Source organism: Peromyscus eremicus, chromosome 11 (genome assembly GCF_949786415.1).
Source record: "Peromyscus eremicus chromosome 11, PerEre_H2_v1, whole genome shotgun sequence".
Lineage (NCBI taxonomy): Eukaryota > Metazoa > Chordata > Mammalia > Rodentia > Cricetidae > Peromyscus > Peromyscus eremicus.
This window is the reverse complement of record NC_081427.1, coordinates 57,990,257-58,004,422: the sequence shown is the minus strand read 5'-3', so window position 1 is coordinate 58,004,422 and position 14,166 is coordinate 57,990,257. Positions and strand designations below refer to the sequence as shown.

The following is a 14,166-nucleotide window of genomic DNA, read 5'->3' as shown; positions in this document are numbered from 1 at the left end:
TAATCCAGGAGAGACAGGTGCCCAACCCAGGTGGAAGAGCCTTTGTGCATGGGTTAGACGCCTAGGCCATGAGAGAGAGAAGGTGGGGTTTAGTGCAGGAAGATAATGTTCACTTCCTGCTTGCATTCACTATGGTTTGCTTGCTTTTGTCTCTTTTAAGTGCCAAGCTAGCAACACATATTATTGTTGTTGTTACTGTAGGTTAAGTTTCCTGTGGACCAACCAACACAAACATTTGTTAAATAATCTGGAGACATAACAGGAATGATTTAACAGTGGGGTCTGAATGAGAGCTTGTTGTGTGTTTAGAAGTGGGTAACTTGCTGTTGGGACTTGGAACAGTTGCTTTCTCTGTTGAAGTCTCAGACTTCCTTCCGAGTTCACTGTGAACTTAAATCAGTACATTTGCCAGGAGTCTGAATCACTTAGTAAGAATTCCTAAAGGTTTATCTTGTTTGTGTAAACAGGCAAAAGATTGGACCCCAGCTGGAAAAACAAAGAAAGAAAAACCTGCTAAGAAATTTTACTCTGAATCTGAGGAAGAGGAGGAGGAGGAGGAAGAGGAAGAGGAGTCTTCTGATGGCAGCAGCAGCAGCAGCAGCAGCGGCAGTGGTGGGCTTTCTGACTTGTCAAACCGTGCCAGTCCCACTGTAGATTGTGTGCGGATGCCCCTTACCTTTTCCTTCCTTCACCCTCTTCTCCACAGCAATCCTGTTACTAAATTTAAGACATCTCAGAATTCATTTCTTTTCAGAGCTAGGAGGTTGGGGGTCATATGCAGTGAAAAGCATGCACAGTGTGGATTCAGAATCCCAACTAAATGAGGCACCTGCTTCTCCATCTGATAGTTGAAGAGAAGACTTTAAAGTATGCCTTTATGGCTCACAACTGTCTAACTGCAGCTCTAGGGGACCCATCACCCTCACACAGACACACATGCAGGCAAAATACCAGTGCACATATGTTTAAATAGAAAGTGCGCCTTAATCCCAGCACTTGGGAGGCAGAGGCCAGCATGGCGTGCTTTATTTTATACTTTACACACGTGTCTTCGTCCTATTTGTTTCTAAGCTTGTGCCTGTTCCTGGATTGCATGGTTCAAAGTCTGTTTGAAATTCTGTTAACATTGTGGCTATTCATGAGCTCGTCTGAATAGCACAGTAGTGAGTCCTGTGGTCCAGGTGAGGGCTCTACTGTAGCCCTTGGAGGAAAGCGGCTGCCTAGTAGGAGCTGCACCCAGATCGCTGTTGACTCCCTCACCCTCGATTCTGTTCTTTGCGTGGGGTGGATGGATGGGTGTGGTGCACGCCTGTGTGAGAGCATTCCCTCCCCTGTGCATGCCCGTGTCAGGGCCAGATGTCAGTGTCAGGCGGCTCCTCACCGTGCATCTTGTTTGTTTCAGTTTTGTTGACGTGTATTCGTTTGCGTGGGGAGGGAGGCACATTCCATGGCCCTTGTGTGTAGAGGAGCCAGTTCCCTCCGTCACCGTGTGGGCTCAAGGGATGGAGCTCAGTTTGGCAGCAAGCACCATCTCTCAGGGCCTGCACCTTATTTGTGAGGCAGTCTCTCGCTGAGGCGAGAGCTGTTTTCTCTAGGCTGGCTAATCAGCAACACCCTCGCCCCTGCTCTGCCCCCCCCCCCAGCCCCAGTTACAGAGATGCACACCACCATGCCTGGCTCTGCGCCCCCCAGCCCCAGTTACAGAGATGCACACCACCGTGGCTCTGCCCCCCCCCCAGCCCCAGTTACAGAGGTGCACACCACCGTGGCTCTGCCCCCCCCAGCCCCAGTTACAGAGGTGCACACCACCATGGCTCTGCCCCCCCCAGCCCCAGTTACAGAGGTGCACACCACCATGGCTCTGCCCCCCCCCCCAGCCCCAGTTACAGAGGTGCACACCACCGTGGCTCTGCCCCCCCCCCAGCCCCAGTTACAGAGGTGCACACCCCCGTGCCTGGCCCTGCCCCCCCCCCCCAGTTACAGAGGTGCACACCCCCGTGCCTGGCTTTCCCATGTGTTGGCACTGGGGAGCTAGACGGTCCTCATACTTGTGCAGCAAGCCCCTTACCCTCGGAGCCATGTCGCAGCCCTGTCAGTTCTTTTTGTTACTTCCAGGATAAACCGTTAAGTTAATATAGACCAATACTTTCCAGTTAACTGACCTACTGCGTATGTATGTAACTGTGATTTCACAACAAATCCCAAGTATCTTCGTTTAGAAGCTTTGTCTGGGTAAGCTTTGTGAAAGATGTCCGGTTAGTGTCTGTCTCCCCGTTGTGCTTGAATCACATACCCATCACAACAACTCTGTGAAGTATTTCCCTTCTGAAAAGGAAACTGAGGCCAGAGGTTGCATGACTTGCAGTCTTAGGGCTGGTAGGTAAGTGGCGTAGCTAGGATTTGAACCTGGACGTGCTCATGGAAAACCCTGCTTCATATCCCACTCTGTGGCAGACTAAAGGAACTAGCTCTCCTGGCGGCACTGTGATATAGAAAGGACTCTTGATGAAGCGAGTGCTGGAACAGTGTTGAACTGCACTGGGTAGGCGGTCAGCAGGGGCAATGGTTAGTCCTCTTGTTTGGTGTGCCGCTCTGCACCTGGAGTCATTTGTAGTCCTGAGACTCCGCTGCATTTCAATACATATGCTAGTATATATGTATTTGGAGAGAAGGGCCCACACGTGGCCCAGGCTGGTGTGGAACTCAGGCCTATCCTCCTGCCTCAGCCTTCTGAATCATAGAATTACAAGTGTGCTTTATCATGCCCAGCTAATGCATCACTTCTGCGAGAACACTAGTGTGTCATGTTATCTCAGACTGGGAGACCTCCACTGTGGGGAAAAGGAAGTCATAACTCTTTGGGAAGTTTGCTTGCTGTAAAAGCTCATTTCCTTTTCAAAGTTGGTTCCCAGGAAGATCTAACTGTCCTTATCTTTCACCATTTAAAATTTTCAGCAACAAGTAACAGAATTCAAAATTCCTTCTTATACCACTCTTGTGCATTCTTTAAAAGTTTTCACGCCATAGCTATCTGCTTTAGGTTTGAAAGAGAGGCACTCTCCAGCTGTTTCCTGTGAGTTTTGTCTTTGCTCTGCCCATTAGCTGAGCGTCTTCTGTCTCTGTGAGTCCCTGTCTGTCTGTCTGTCTGTCTGTCAGTCCCTGTGAGTCAGGACCTCATTTCCTCAGTCTCTGTCTGTCTGTCTGTCTGTCTGTGTGAGTTCCTGTGAGTCAGCACCTCCTTCCCTTCAGTCACTGTCTGTCTGTCTGTCTGTGTGAGTCCCTGTTGAACTAATGCTTCTGAACAGACAGGGTCCACGTGAGTCAGGACTGCCTTTCCTTCAGTCACTGTCTGTCTGTCTGTCTGTCTGTCTGTGTCCCTGCTGAACCGATCTGGACAGGGTCGCTGTGAGTAAGGACCACCTTTCCTTCAGTCACCGTCTGTCTGTCTGTCTGTCTGTCTGTCTGTGTCCCCGCTGAACTGATCTTCTGAACAGACAGGGTCCCTGTGAGTCAGGACCTCCATCCCTCAGTCACCGTCTGTCTGTCTGTCTGTCTGTGTCCCCCGCTGAACCGATCTTCTGAACAGACAGGGTCCACATGAGTCAGGCCCTCCGTTCCTCAGTCACCGTGTGGTTCTGGTCTCCTCCGTGTAATTGAATGGCCGTAAGTGAAGGAGCAGCTGTGTCTGTCTTTCAGAGAGCGGGTCTGGGAGTGAGAGTGGAGACACAGACGGCAGCAGTGAGGACAGCAGCGAGGACTCCTCCAGCGATCCAGAGAGTGAGACCGGAAGTGAGGCTGAAGCGGACCGCAAGAGGAAATCAAAAACCAAGAGGAAAAGGTGAGTGACTTTGTCAGCTTCCCTCAGGAAGTTCCCAGAGTTACTCTGTCTCCTTAATTCCAGAGTTAAAAATGCCTGTGTAGTTTCTCCAGAACAGATGTTAAGTCTTGACGTACTGTGCTTAGGTTTCGTTTTGAACTTGAACAGGTCTTAGGGTACATTTTCAAAATTGCTGTTACCTTGGGAGGTCGCCTTAAGTGACCCAAGCAGTAGGGATGAAACACTTAATTACCTTTTGCAGCAATTTTGCTGAGGGCTAAAATTAAATCCTTCAGCACTTTGCCATTATGTAACTAAGACAATTGATTTTTCTAAATAATGTTACATTAAAAAGATTATGATCCAAATATCAGAGTCAAAGGCTGTGAAGAAAGACGGTCAGGAGATACTTAAGGGGTAGTACTTGCTTTTCAAGATCTGCCATTACCAGCAGCGGCCTCGTGTGTCAAAGCATCATTAAGACTTGGAGTAATTGGGGCTAATGCCTTGGCTTGTGTGGCCGTTTTCCCCACCGCTCTCGGAGTGGCCTCCGCTGGCTCCCTGGCCCTTCTCGGGGCCGCTGCCCGCTCCCTGATGAGCTTGCAGCCTGGGCTCAGTGGTGGCTGACAGCACTGATTGGGCACAGTACGCTCTCTGCTCCTTTTATTACAGACAGTAATTAAAGCAGCTCGCCCTGCCACTTCCATAACAAACACAGCATAATGCCCTAATTATGACTTTATTAATTTAAGTCAGGATTTAATGATTTTAAAAGTGATTTATATTGTTTTTCCTGTTCCGAACAAATGAAATCTGTAGGTTAAATTAATACAGGCTTTTCATCATTGCAGAGTTAAAAACCTAGTTACCAGTAAATTCTTCTCATTAGGTTAACATCTGAAACTCTAAGCAGTAAGGTAAACAATAATTATCATCAGAATTGAGTGCTGCATAATAAAATAACACTTTTACCTTTAAAATCTTGTCTGGAGTGCCGGGAGCCAGGGCTCCCCAGAACAGCTACCTTGTTGCAGCAGAGCACCGTGGCTGTGGTCACCTGGCCTTTGAGGACACTGTGCGTGCCTTTCACGTCAGACTAGCTGTGGTGGTCTGGTTTGGGGAAGTACCTGTTTCTAGAAAGCACACAGTGTCTCCTCAGGTGACAGAGGCCATCATGGTATATGCTTATGATCACATATTAGGTTTGTATTTTTTTTTCTTTAGAAAAAAATTTTTTAATCTGCATTTATTTTTGAATTTAAAGTAATTGTTACACCTAAGTGAACCACAAAGACATTCTAAGCCCTTTTATTTGCAAGTGCATGTTTTAAACAATGAGTTTGGGATAATATATATTGCCATTATTTTGTAGGAGAGAAAACAACATATTTTTCCATCTTCCAATATAATTACATGTGCTCTGAGATGTTGCCATTGCTCCGTTGTTAATAAACAGCAATCATATTTCCTCCACAAAAATCAATTCTGAGAACTATCGATTCTTCTTCCTCAGCCACTCCCTGCTCCTGGGTTGTCTCCTTCGGCCTGTCTCCTAGAATTTGTGTACCATTTGCCAGCAGAACTTTTTAACAGTCTTGATCATCTTCAAGTATCTTCAGAAACTACCCTTTAGTAATGACAAGTGTTAGTTACTGAATTTGAATTTGACGTTCCAAATTATTTTCATGATGGACACAACAGTGTGGTAGAAGGGGAAATAGGATGTCAGAGGGAGAAAGATTTGAATTCAGAGTTCATGATTCCCTCAGTATGTCCTTAAAGTTACTTAGCCTCAAACGATGGTTTCCTTATTGTAAGGGGGTTAATAATGTACCCAGGGTGAGAGCATCTGTAGTAGTCCATTGGAATGAAGTGCCTGAGTACTGCCAGGCCCAACGTAGATGATTAAAAACAAAAACAAAACACTTTAGATTGGTTGACTGATGGTGTGTGTCTGTGAGTGTGCCCGCATGTGCATGCGTGTATGCATGCCTGAGTTTATGTGTGTGCACCACATCATGCAAAAGCCTGAGGACGTCAGGATAAAGTCTTAGATCCCCTGGAACTGGAATTATAGACTACTGTGAGCTGCCATGTGGGTACTTAGAGCTGAACACAAGATCTTCTAAAGGAGCGCTACACACTCTTAACTGCTGAACTATCTCTCTAGTCCCTAAGGTAGATTTTCAAAAAAATGAAAGAGCAGACACACGTGTGTGCACACATGTACACATGCACAAGCATACAGTAAAGGTAATTAGATTTTGCATTCTTGGGGAAAGTCTCAGCACCTCAAGGCAGTTCGCTTGTCAGCTCCACGCTCTTCATTCTCTTTGGAGAGGACATCCTGATTTGCCCACTTCTTTCTGTTTCTCAAAGTGTCCTTCTCTGAAGATTCCTAATCGTGGGTATCTAGTGTGGGTGTCCCTTTGAATCTTCTCATAAAACACTGCAGCCTGCCGCTTACGGCTTCTGTGTCTCGTCCCTACCCGTGTATTGCTATGTGTGGTCCAGTGCACTGGGGACACTAAGTTGACACACAGGTCACCTGTATCTCTAGCAGAGGCAAACGAGTTAGTGATAAATACTAGTTGACCTGGGAACAAGTGAATAGCACTTTGAGTGAAACAGTAAATAGAGGAACCACGTGAGAGTGAGGCATGGTGGCATACACCTTCCCAGCGTTGAGGAACATTAGCCTAGAGGACCAAGTGTGAGGCTAGCCTGGGCTACATAGCAGCAAAGCAAGACCCTATCTTTAAATAAACAAGTAAGAATTTCCTCTGAGCTAATTAACATTTTCTTATGTAATATATTTAAGATCACATTTGTGTGCTTGTCTAACTGATTTTCTTAGAAAGAACCCAAATCTACCAAATGCAGGTTTATTGACAAAAGTAGAGATAAACTCTTAAACTTATCAGTAAGTGATATTCAGAGACATCATTTGAAAAACCAGCCTAGGTTCTTAGAATTTGTTACTGTTAGCTCTTAATTCCTAGAAAACCAACTTAAAACCTAGAAAAAAAAAAACAGTATTTTTCTATATTGTCACTGACTGTATCAGTTAGTGTTGTTTTATGATTTTGCATTTGAAATCGTCCCAACTTCCTTGGTTGCAGATAGCACTACCTTTATTGTTAGCCATTAAATTTTGTTTTTGTGTGAGCACACACTTCCCACTGCGCGGGTGGAGTTTGTGTGAGCACACGCTTCCCACTGCACACATGGAGTTTGTGTGAGCACACGCTTCCCACTGAGCGGGTGGAGTTTGTGTGAGCGCACACTTCCCACTGCGCGGGTGGAGTTTGTGTGAGTACACACTTCCTACTGCACACATGGAGTTTGTGTGAGTACACACTTCCCACCACACACGTGGAGTTTGTGTGAGCGCATGCTTCCCACCGCACACGTGGAGTTTGTGTGAGTGCACACTTCCCACCGCACACGTGGAGTTTGTGTGAGTACACACTTCCCACTGCACACGTGGAGTTTGTGTGAGTACACACTTCCCACCACACACGTGGAGTTTGTGTGAGCGCATGCTTCCCACCGCACACGTGGAGTTTGTGTGAGTACACTTCCCACCGCACACATGGAAATCAGAGGAGCATTGTGGGACTGGACTCTGTCCGTCCCTGTGTAGGTCCTGAAGGTCAGACTGGCCGTGAGGCTGGCAGTAGGAACCTTTACCCACTGAGCCATCTCAGCCGCTCTTATTTCATTTTCATATTTTAAAATTTTAAAGCAATCTTTATTGTTTTATAAAATTACTTAAATTTGTGTGCATAAGTGAGTTACACTTTGTATGTCAAAACTCATCTTTATTCATAGTGATTCAGAAGATGAGAAGAAGAAAAATGAAAAATCGAAAGCTTCAGAATCGTCCAGTGCGGAATCCAGTTCCATGGAAGAAAGTTCTTCAGGTTCTGAGTCAGCGTCGGAGTCTGATGGGGAACCTGCGCCCAGAAAAGTTACTCAGGTACGAAGTCATGCACGTGCTGTAACTGAAGGGACGACTTCTTGTCACTTTTTTCACTTAAGAATAAATACTTTTGAAAGTTGAATGTTTTGTTAGAAAGCTAAGAGACTGAAGACACATTCAGGACTCTGACAACTAAGACTGGACACGCCATCTTCACTCTCCCTGCATGTCAGTTCTCCATCCTCTCCCCTAACCAGCTTTCCAGAGAAGTGAGGGCTGGTTTTGCTAACCTCCTGCTCCTGAGATTTTTGGGTAGGCTGTGACAAGGTTGACTTTTGCTGAGGGGACATGAAAGGAAGCCTCAGAAATAGCATTGAGCACAAGACTACAAATGTAGATCTATCAGAAAATACTCATTCCAACATGCTCTTTAAAAATATTTAGTAACAAATGTGATTCAAATATTTTCAAAGTTATACATTATTTAGCTAGTTACATTTATTTATTTTAGAGCAAATGCAAGAATCATTTTTGTATTTGAATTGAACATTTGTGATTGAACTTTTCGTCTGGTTACTATGAATACATGAAAGCTTAAATTGTAAATGAAGTTACTAGTACAAAGTTGGGATCTAATAATGATTGTCTTTCTGATCTCAGATGATCACCTCCTTGGTGTGAATGGGCACACTGGTGCAGCATCAGGGGACCCTCTCCTTTCATATGTCTGGAACAGTGACTGTCAGATGTTGCCATTCAATGAATTATGTTTCTTCCTAACCCAATATTTAAAACAAAAAACAAACAAACAAACAAAAAAAAACTTACTTGTTAACTCTATGAATCTAAATTTCTTTAATATGTCTTCTGAGTAGCCAGAAATGAAAATAAATGCATTCAAGTAGGCCTTCCACACCCATAGTCATTGTTAAGAATAAGTATATTTAAAATGCTGCTAGTGTTTATCTTATTTTATTTCAAATATTCTTGTAAATGGTAAAACTTATTTTAAAATTGAATTCTTATTTATATAACAATTTGTTTTCTGATTTTCAAAAATTCATATAAACTTGTAGAGATTTTGAGTTATTAATGTGAATTCATAAAAACATGGAGAGTTTCACGTAACCTCATTTTCTACTTTAGAAAAAGCTTAAAATATCATTTTAAATAAAGAGCTTCAGATATTGACAGCAAGTACAACCTGGGGGGGGGCATGGGGGGAATCAGTGCTTTATAAGTGACAGATATAATTACAGCAAGTTATTCTTACATGGTTTTACAAAATTTACAAAAAAAAAAAAAAAAAACAAAACTGTAGACTCCACCCACAGAGGCACCCCTAAGTTAATCATCTGCTGTTTTTCCTCCTTGTTGTGGGCTTCAATGAGGAGCTGACATCTCTTTTTGGTTGGTTTGTTTGTACGATTTTGTTTTGTTTTGACATCCCAACCAAAGTTTCCCCTCCCTCCCCACCTCACAGCTCCCCCCGCCCCCATCCACTCCTCCTCCACTGATTCTCTTCAGATACAGGCGGGCCTTCCATGGGTATCAGTGAGCCATAGTATATCAAGTTGCCCTGAGACTAGGCATCTTCTTTTCCATAAGGCTGGATGAGGCAATCTGGTAGGAGGAATGGCTCCCCCCCCCACCCCCATTTCACTCTTAGGGGGTCTCAGAAGAGGACCCAAACATCTTTTCATAATTGATGGTGTTGAGAACAAGATCCTAAGCCAGGCTCCTTGAGAAATTCAAGCCGTGCATTATTTTGTGCCCATGTTTTCCTTGGATCTCACACTTTGTCTATCTTAAAGTGCCATTTTCTGTCTATATTAGGTGGAAAGGCCAGTGTTTGTTTGTCTATTTATTTTTGCTTTAATTTTACAATTGGACTAAATAATCCCAGCCTTGCAGCTGCTATGTTTTTTTTAATCTCCACTTGAAGTATATACCATGTGATCATAAGTATACCAATTTTTTAATAATAGGTGACTCTCTAGTTATGGGAAAGTTGTACTTGCATCAGATGCTGTGGCTTTTGCTCAAATGATGAGTAATGAAGGCAGATGGTGGCCGCTTTGCCTTCATTTAGTGTGACAGTGTTGGTGCTGAAAATTCATGTCTCGACTCTGTAGCTTGAGCCTTACTTTTTCTAGTTTTCTTTGATCTGGGCATTTGGGGGTGCACGGAGCATGAACATGAGACCTTGGAGACAGCCTGAATATATGGCTGTAGCTGGAGAGTTTTCTGTCCGGGTCCCGCCAAGCCCTAGCAGTTCCTTAGCCCACTTATAAAATAAACACACAGACTCTTACATTATTTAAACTGCTTGGCCATTAGCTCAGGCCTATCATTGTCTAGCTCTCACTCTTATATTCAGCCCATTTCTATTAATCTATACTTTGCCACGTGGCTTGTGGCTTACTGGTACCTTACATCTTTCTTGTTCTGGCGGCGGCTGTAGTCAGTCTCTCTCTCTCTTTCCTGTTCCCTCAATTCTCCTCCCTGTTAGTTCTGCCTATACTTCCTGTCTGGCTATTGGCCAATCAGTGTTTTATTTATACAGAGTGATATCCACAGCATATGGCTTCCCAAACAGTTAATTTTACAGTGGTTCTATGTGGTTAGTATGGAGTTCCTGTTGGCAGGTAACACCTTCATGCTCAGTATCTTATGGGAAACACATGCACAAGAGCAGACTCGCACTGTAGTTTGAAGACTGTTTAACTGGGACCCATGCTGAAAGGACCTGGGCACCCTGTGGCTCTCGTCCCCTGCACCTTTTTGCTCTTTGTAAACAATATTGAAAATTTAAATCTGTTTTCACTTGTGACCCCTAACTTGTATCTACCTTCTTCAGAAGACAACTGTGAGTCACATACGGCTCTGTCTTCTCAGCTCAATCTCCATTGACCGTTCTTCTGTCAAACATTAGCTCTGAGTAGGTATTCTCTGTCCATTTAGTCAAGAGTGAGCTCTACCTCCTTTGACCCCAGTTTGTGGGTCAGCACCTACTTTTTCCACACCTTTAATTTTATCCGCTAGTTGCTCTTCTGCCATCCAGACCCCTCAAGTGACTTCCGGCCTCTAAAGGGGAGCCAGAAGAGGAACACAGAGTCTCAAAAGAATAATTTTCATGCCCTCCAGCATGAAACCCAGTTACTTCTTAGTAACTTCACTTTCTGCAGACACTGCTCTGCAGAGGTCAGGATCCCTGCATGTTTCCTGCCTTTTTTTAAACAGTGTTGAGAAGTTTGCATGTTTCATAACCTCCTTTGCTCATATAGTCCACTAAAGTACTTACGTAGTAATATTTCTCTTGCTCTACTTCCGGATTTTGTTCCCAAATCTAGACCAAATACTTAGGCCCTGCTTGGCTGCTGGGTTTTAACCCTAGCACAGCCGGACGCATGTGCTCACACAGGGCCAGCAGCAGTCTTCCTCGGACGCCTTAGCTGCATGTTTAGATGTTTCCAGGCCCCTAGAGTTTGCATTTCATCTCTCCAGCTGTTTCTTCTTTTCCTCCTGTCACTGTCTACGTCCGCTCTTCCTCAGCTCCGTAGCCTCGGCTGTAGTCACCCTCAGACTAATATTTTCCCGACCCCCTCCTTCAGCACAGTGGCCAGCTCAAGCTTCAGTGGCACCCTGCCGCCGCCGTGGAGTTAGTGAACTCCCCAGCCACCGTGTCTGAATCCACCTCTCTTTCATCTGCTCGTATTCTGGCCTAAGACGCACACTTCTTTTCTGAAACCGCATGCTTGGCTGTTTCCGAGCCTCTGTTCACCTTGCACATTTCTCTTATTAAAGAGAGAGGAGGAGGAGGAGGATGAGGAGGAGGAGGAGGAGGAGGAGGAGGAGGAGGAGGAGGAGGAGGCGGCGGCGGCGGCCTCCTGTCAGGCTATGGTTTTCACTTCTCCTAGTGTGTGGTGACTGCAGGGAACTGGAACCGTTCTGTTGCGGCGTATCACTCCTAGACATCTCTGTTCCTTAAGGACTTGTTATTTAATACTGTGTTGGGATCAGTAATGACCTTAGAACATGATCTTATTTCAGATTTAATTATTTTATGGACAGGTGTACTTCTATGTGCAGGTGTTCTTTTCTGAAATGTGTCTGAGAAATGTTTGGAGTATCATATCATATCATCATTCCTATAAAATTTTTTGTCCCAAGTAATATCTATAGCGAAATTGCATTTTTAGGTTTATTTTATTTTTAGTTTGTATGAGCATTCACCTGCATGTGTATGCATGCATGCCCACACTGACCATAACAAGAAGTAGGAATCCCTGAGAACTGGAGTATCAGTCACTTGTGAGCTGCTATGTGGGTGCTGGGAACTAAATCTAGGTCCTCTGCTGCAGCAGCCAGTGCTCTTAACCACTGAACTATCTCCAGACCCCAAAAATCACTTTGAATAGTTCCATATTTTTAGCACTTTTACATAGTTTATACAATGTAAAGGAATTTTTTGTTTTGTTTTGTTTTGTTTTTTGTTTTCTTTTTTTTTCGAGACAGGATTTCTCCATGTAGTTTTGGTGCCTATCCTGGATCTCGCTCTGTACCGCCTGGCTTTGCCTCTCTAGTGCTGGGATTAAAGGTATGCACCACTGCCTGGCTGGAAAATATTTTTATGTGGAAGAGTAGAGAGAAAACTCAACAATACAGACATATGTGGACGTGATTCTCATTTGTATCTCTGTGTCTTAGATTTTTTTGTAACGTAAAAAAGTTACATTCTGCACGTTAAGATGTGTTGAACATTTTATTTAAGATTTTCAGGTTGTTTCCCCTTCAGTGAATCTAGGCAGCTTGTTAGGGTGCCCCTGTGTCCTAAGGTTGTGTCAGTGGACTCTTGCTCTGCTGGTGACACATTAGCTGGAATCTCTGTGGTGTGTGCACCAGCTCCTGCAGATAGAGATACCAGTGAGTGACGTGGTGATCTGAAGTCAAGATTATAGTGTACTGTGAATACACCTATTTCTTTATACACAGTAACAGTGTTTTATCTGGGGAATGGTGTGGTGGCTGTGTGTGTGCTGTCATGGGTGCAGTGTATGTGCGTGTGTGTGTGTGTGTGTGTGTGTGTGTGTGTGTGTGTGTGTGTGCATGTGTAGAGGCCAGAGGTTGATGTCAGGTATCTTCTTCAATCATTGCTGACCTTAGTGTCTGAGACAAGATTTCTCCCTGCACCTGTATTCCCTGGATTTGGCTGGACTAGCTAACTAGTGACCCCTGAGTTTGGGCTGGTGTCAGCCTCCTAGGTGCTAGCATTACAGTCAAGTGCAGTTCCTGGCTCGTTATGTGGGTGCTAAGGATCAGAATTCAGGTCTGCATGCTTGCACGACAAGCACTGGCCATGAAGTGTTTGGTTTTCTTGAACTTAACACTTAATAAATGTTAACAATATTTCTATGTTTGAGTCATGAGATTAATGTGCGAACTAGCTATGGAAAAACACTGGAATCTGTGTATGCCTAGCAGTGTCTGAGATGGCCATAACTATCTCAGCTTTTATGTATCTTAGAACTTTACTGTCCCTCTGTGGGAGGTATTGTGACACCAGTGACCTCCCCTGGTGATTTCAGAACCAGTCACTGGCCTGGGGACTAACATCTGACTGTCAGCACATGTTAAGATTGCCTTAATATAAAGACCTGGTGATAAAGATAACTAATCTGTGCGAGAGTCTTAGTGAAAAAGCATTTTACTGTGGTTTGAAATGAACCCTACAAACACACCAAAGGAACCATTTTCACGCTGGTTTCTGGTCTTTGAGAAGTAAGAACACAGGGGTCTGTCTGCTCACAGGCTTTTACAAGGGTTGGAATCCTTACCTTGTGTGACTATTGAGTGTCAGTTTTTATTATAAAAATTCAAAGCTTTGTCTCTTTCAATGTTTGTCTTTCTCAATTTAGTTCATATTTAAAATTCTCCCAAAAAGAAATACCATTTGATTTCAGTTGAGGTCTTTAAAACAAAGGGAAACTGTCAAGGAAGTGGTCCTGTGAAAGGAAGCGGGCGTTTTTCTGCTGGCAAAGGCTTGTTAGACCCACTTGTATTGCTCAGTGGCATTCATTTGCTCTGGATCTTAAGAACAGTGGGGGTTTGATAAACTTTTCTTACTGTTAATTTCAAACCTCTGTACAATAGAAGCATATCTGCTGCTTATCACATGTATTTTTTCTGCTTAGCTTTTCTGTAATCAGTATGCAAAGGGATGTTCATGATGCAGGAAACTCTTTACAGAGATATTGTTACATATTTTTGTTTGTATTTAGGACTTAAGATCCCTTATTTATTTTTTAAGTGAAATATATTAACTAGAAGTTAGTTTCTTAACCCTGTGACTTTTTATTCCATTTTGAAATGTTCCTGTGTTGAGGTATATAATCGAATACCACAGAAACAAGGTGGGATTTGA

The 14,166-nt window shown here is 44.0% G+C and overlaps 1 protein-coding gene across 1 annotated transcript in view; it reads left to right on the top strand.

Moving 5' to 3' along the window:
* The window catches only part of Ap3b1 (adaptor related protein complex 3 subunit beta 1), a 213,997-nt gene that overhangs the window by 125,510 nt on the left and 74,321 nt on the right, over positions 1–14,166 (top strand). Inside the window, exons 18-20 of the mRNA XM_059276349.1 lie at positions 468–612; positions 3,697–3,838; positions 7,652–7,799. Of these exons, the coding sequence (XP_059132332.1) occupies positions 468–612; positions 3,697–3,838; positions 7,652–7,799 (435 nt within the window). The remainder of the gene's footprint in view (positions 1–467; positions 613–3,696; positions 3,839–7,651; positions 7,800–14,166) is intronic.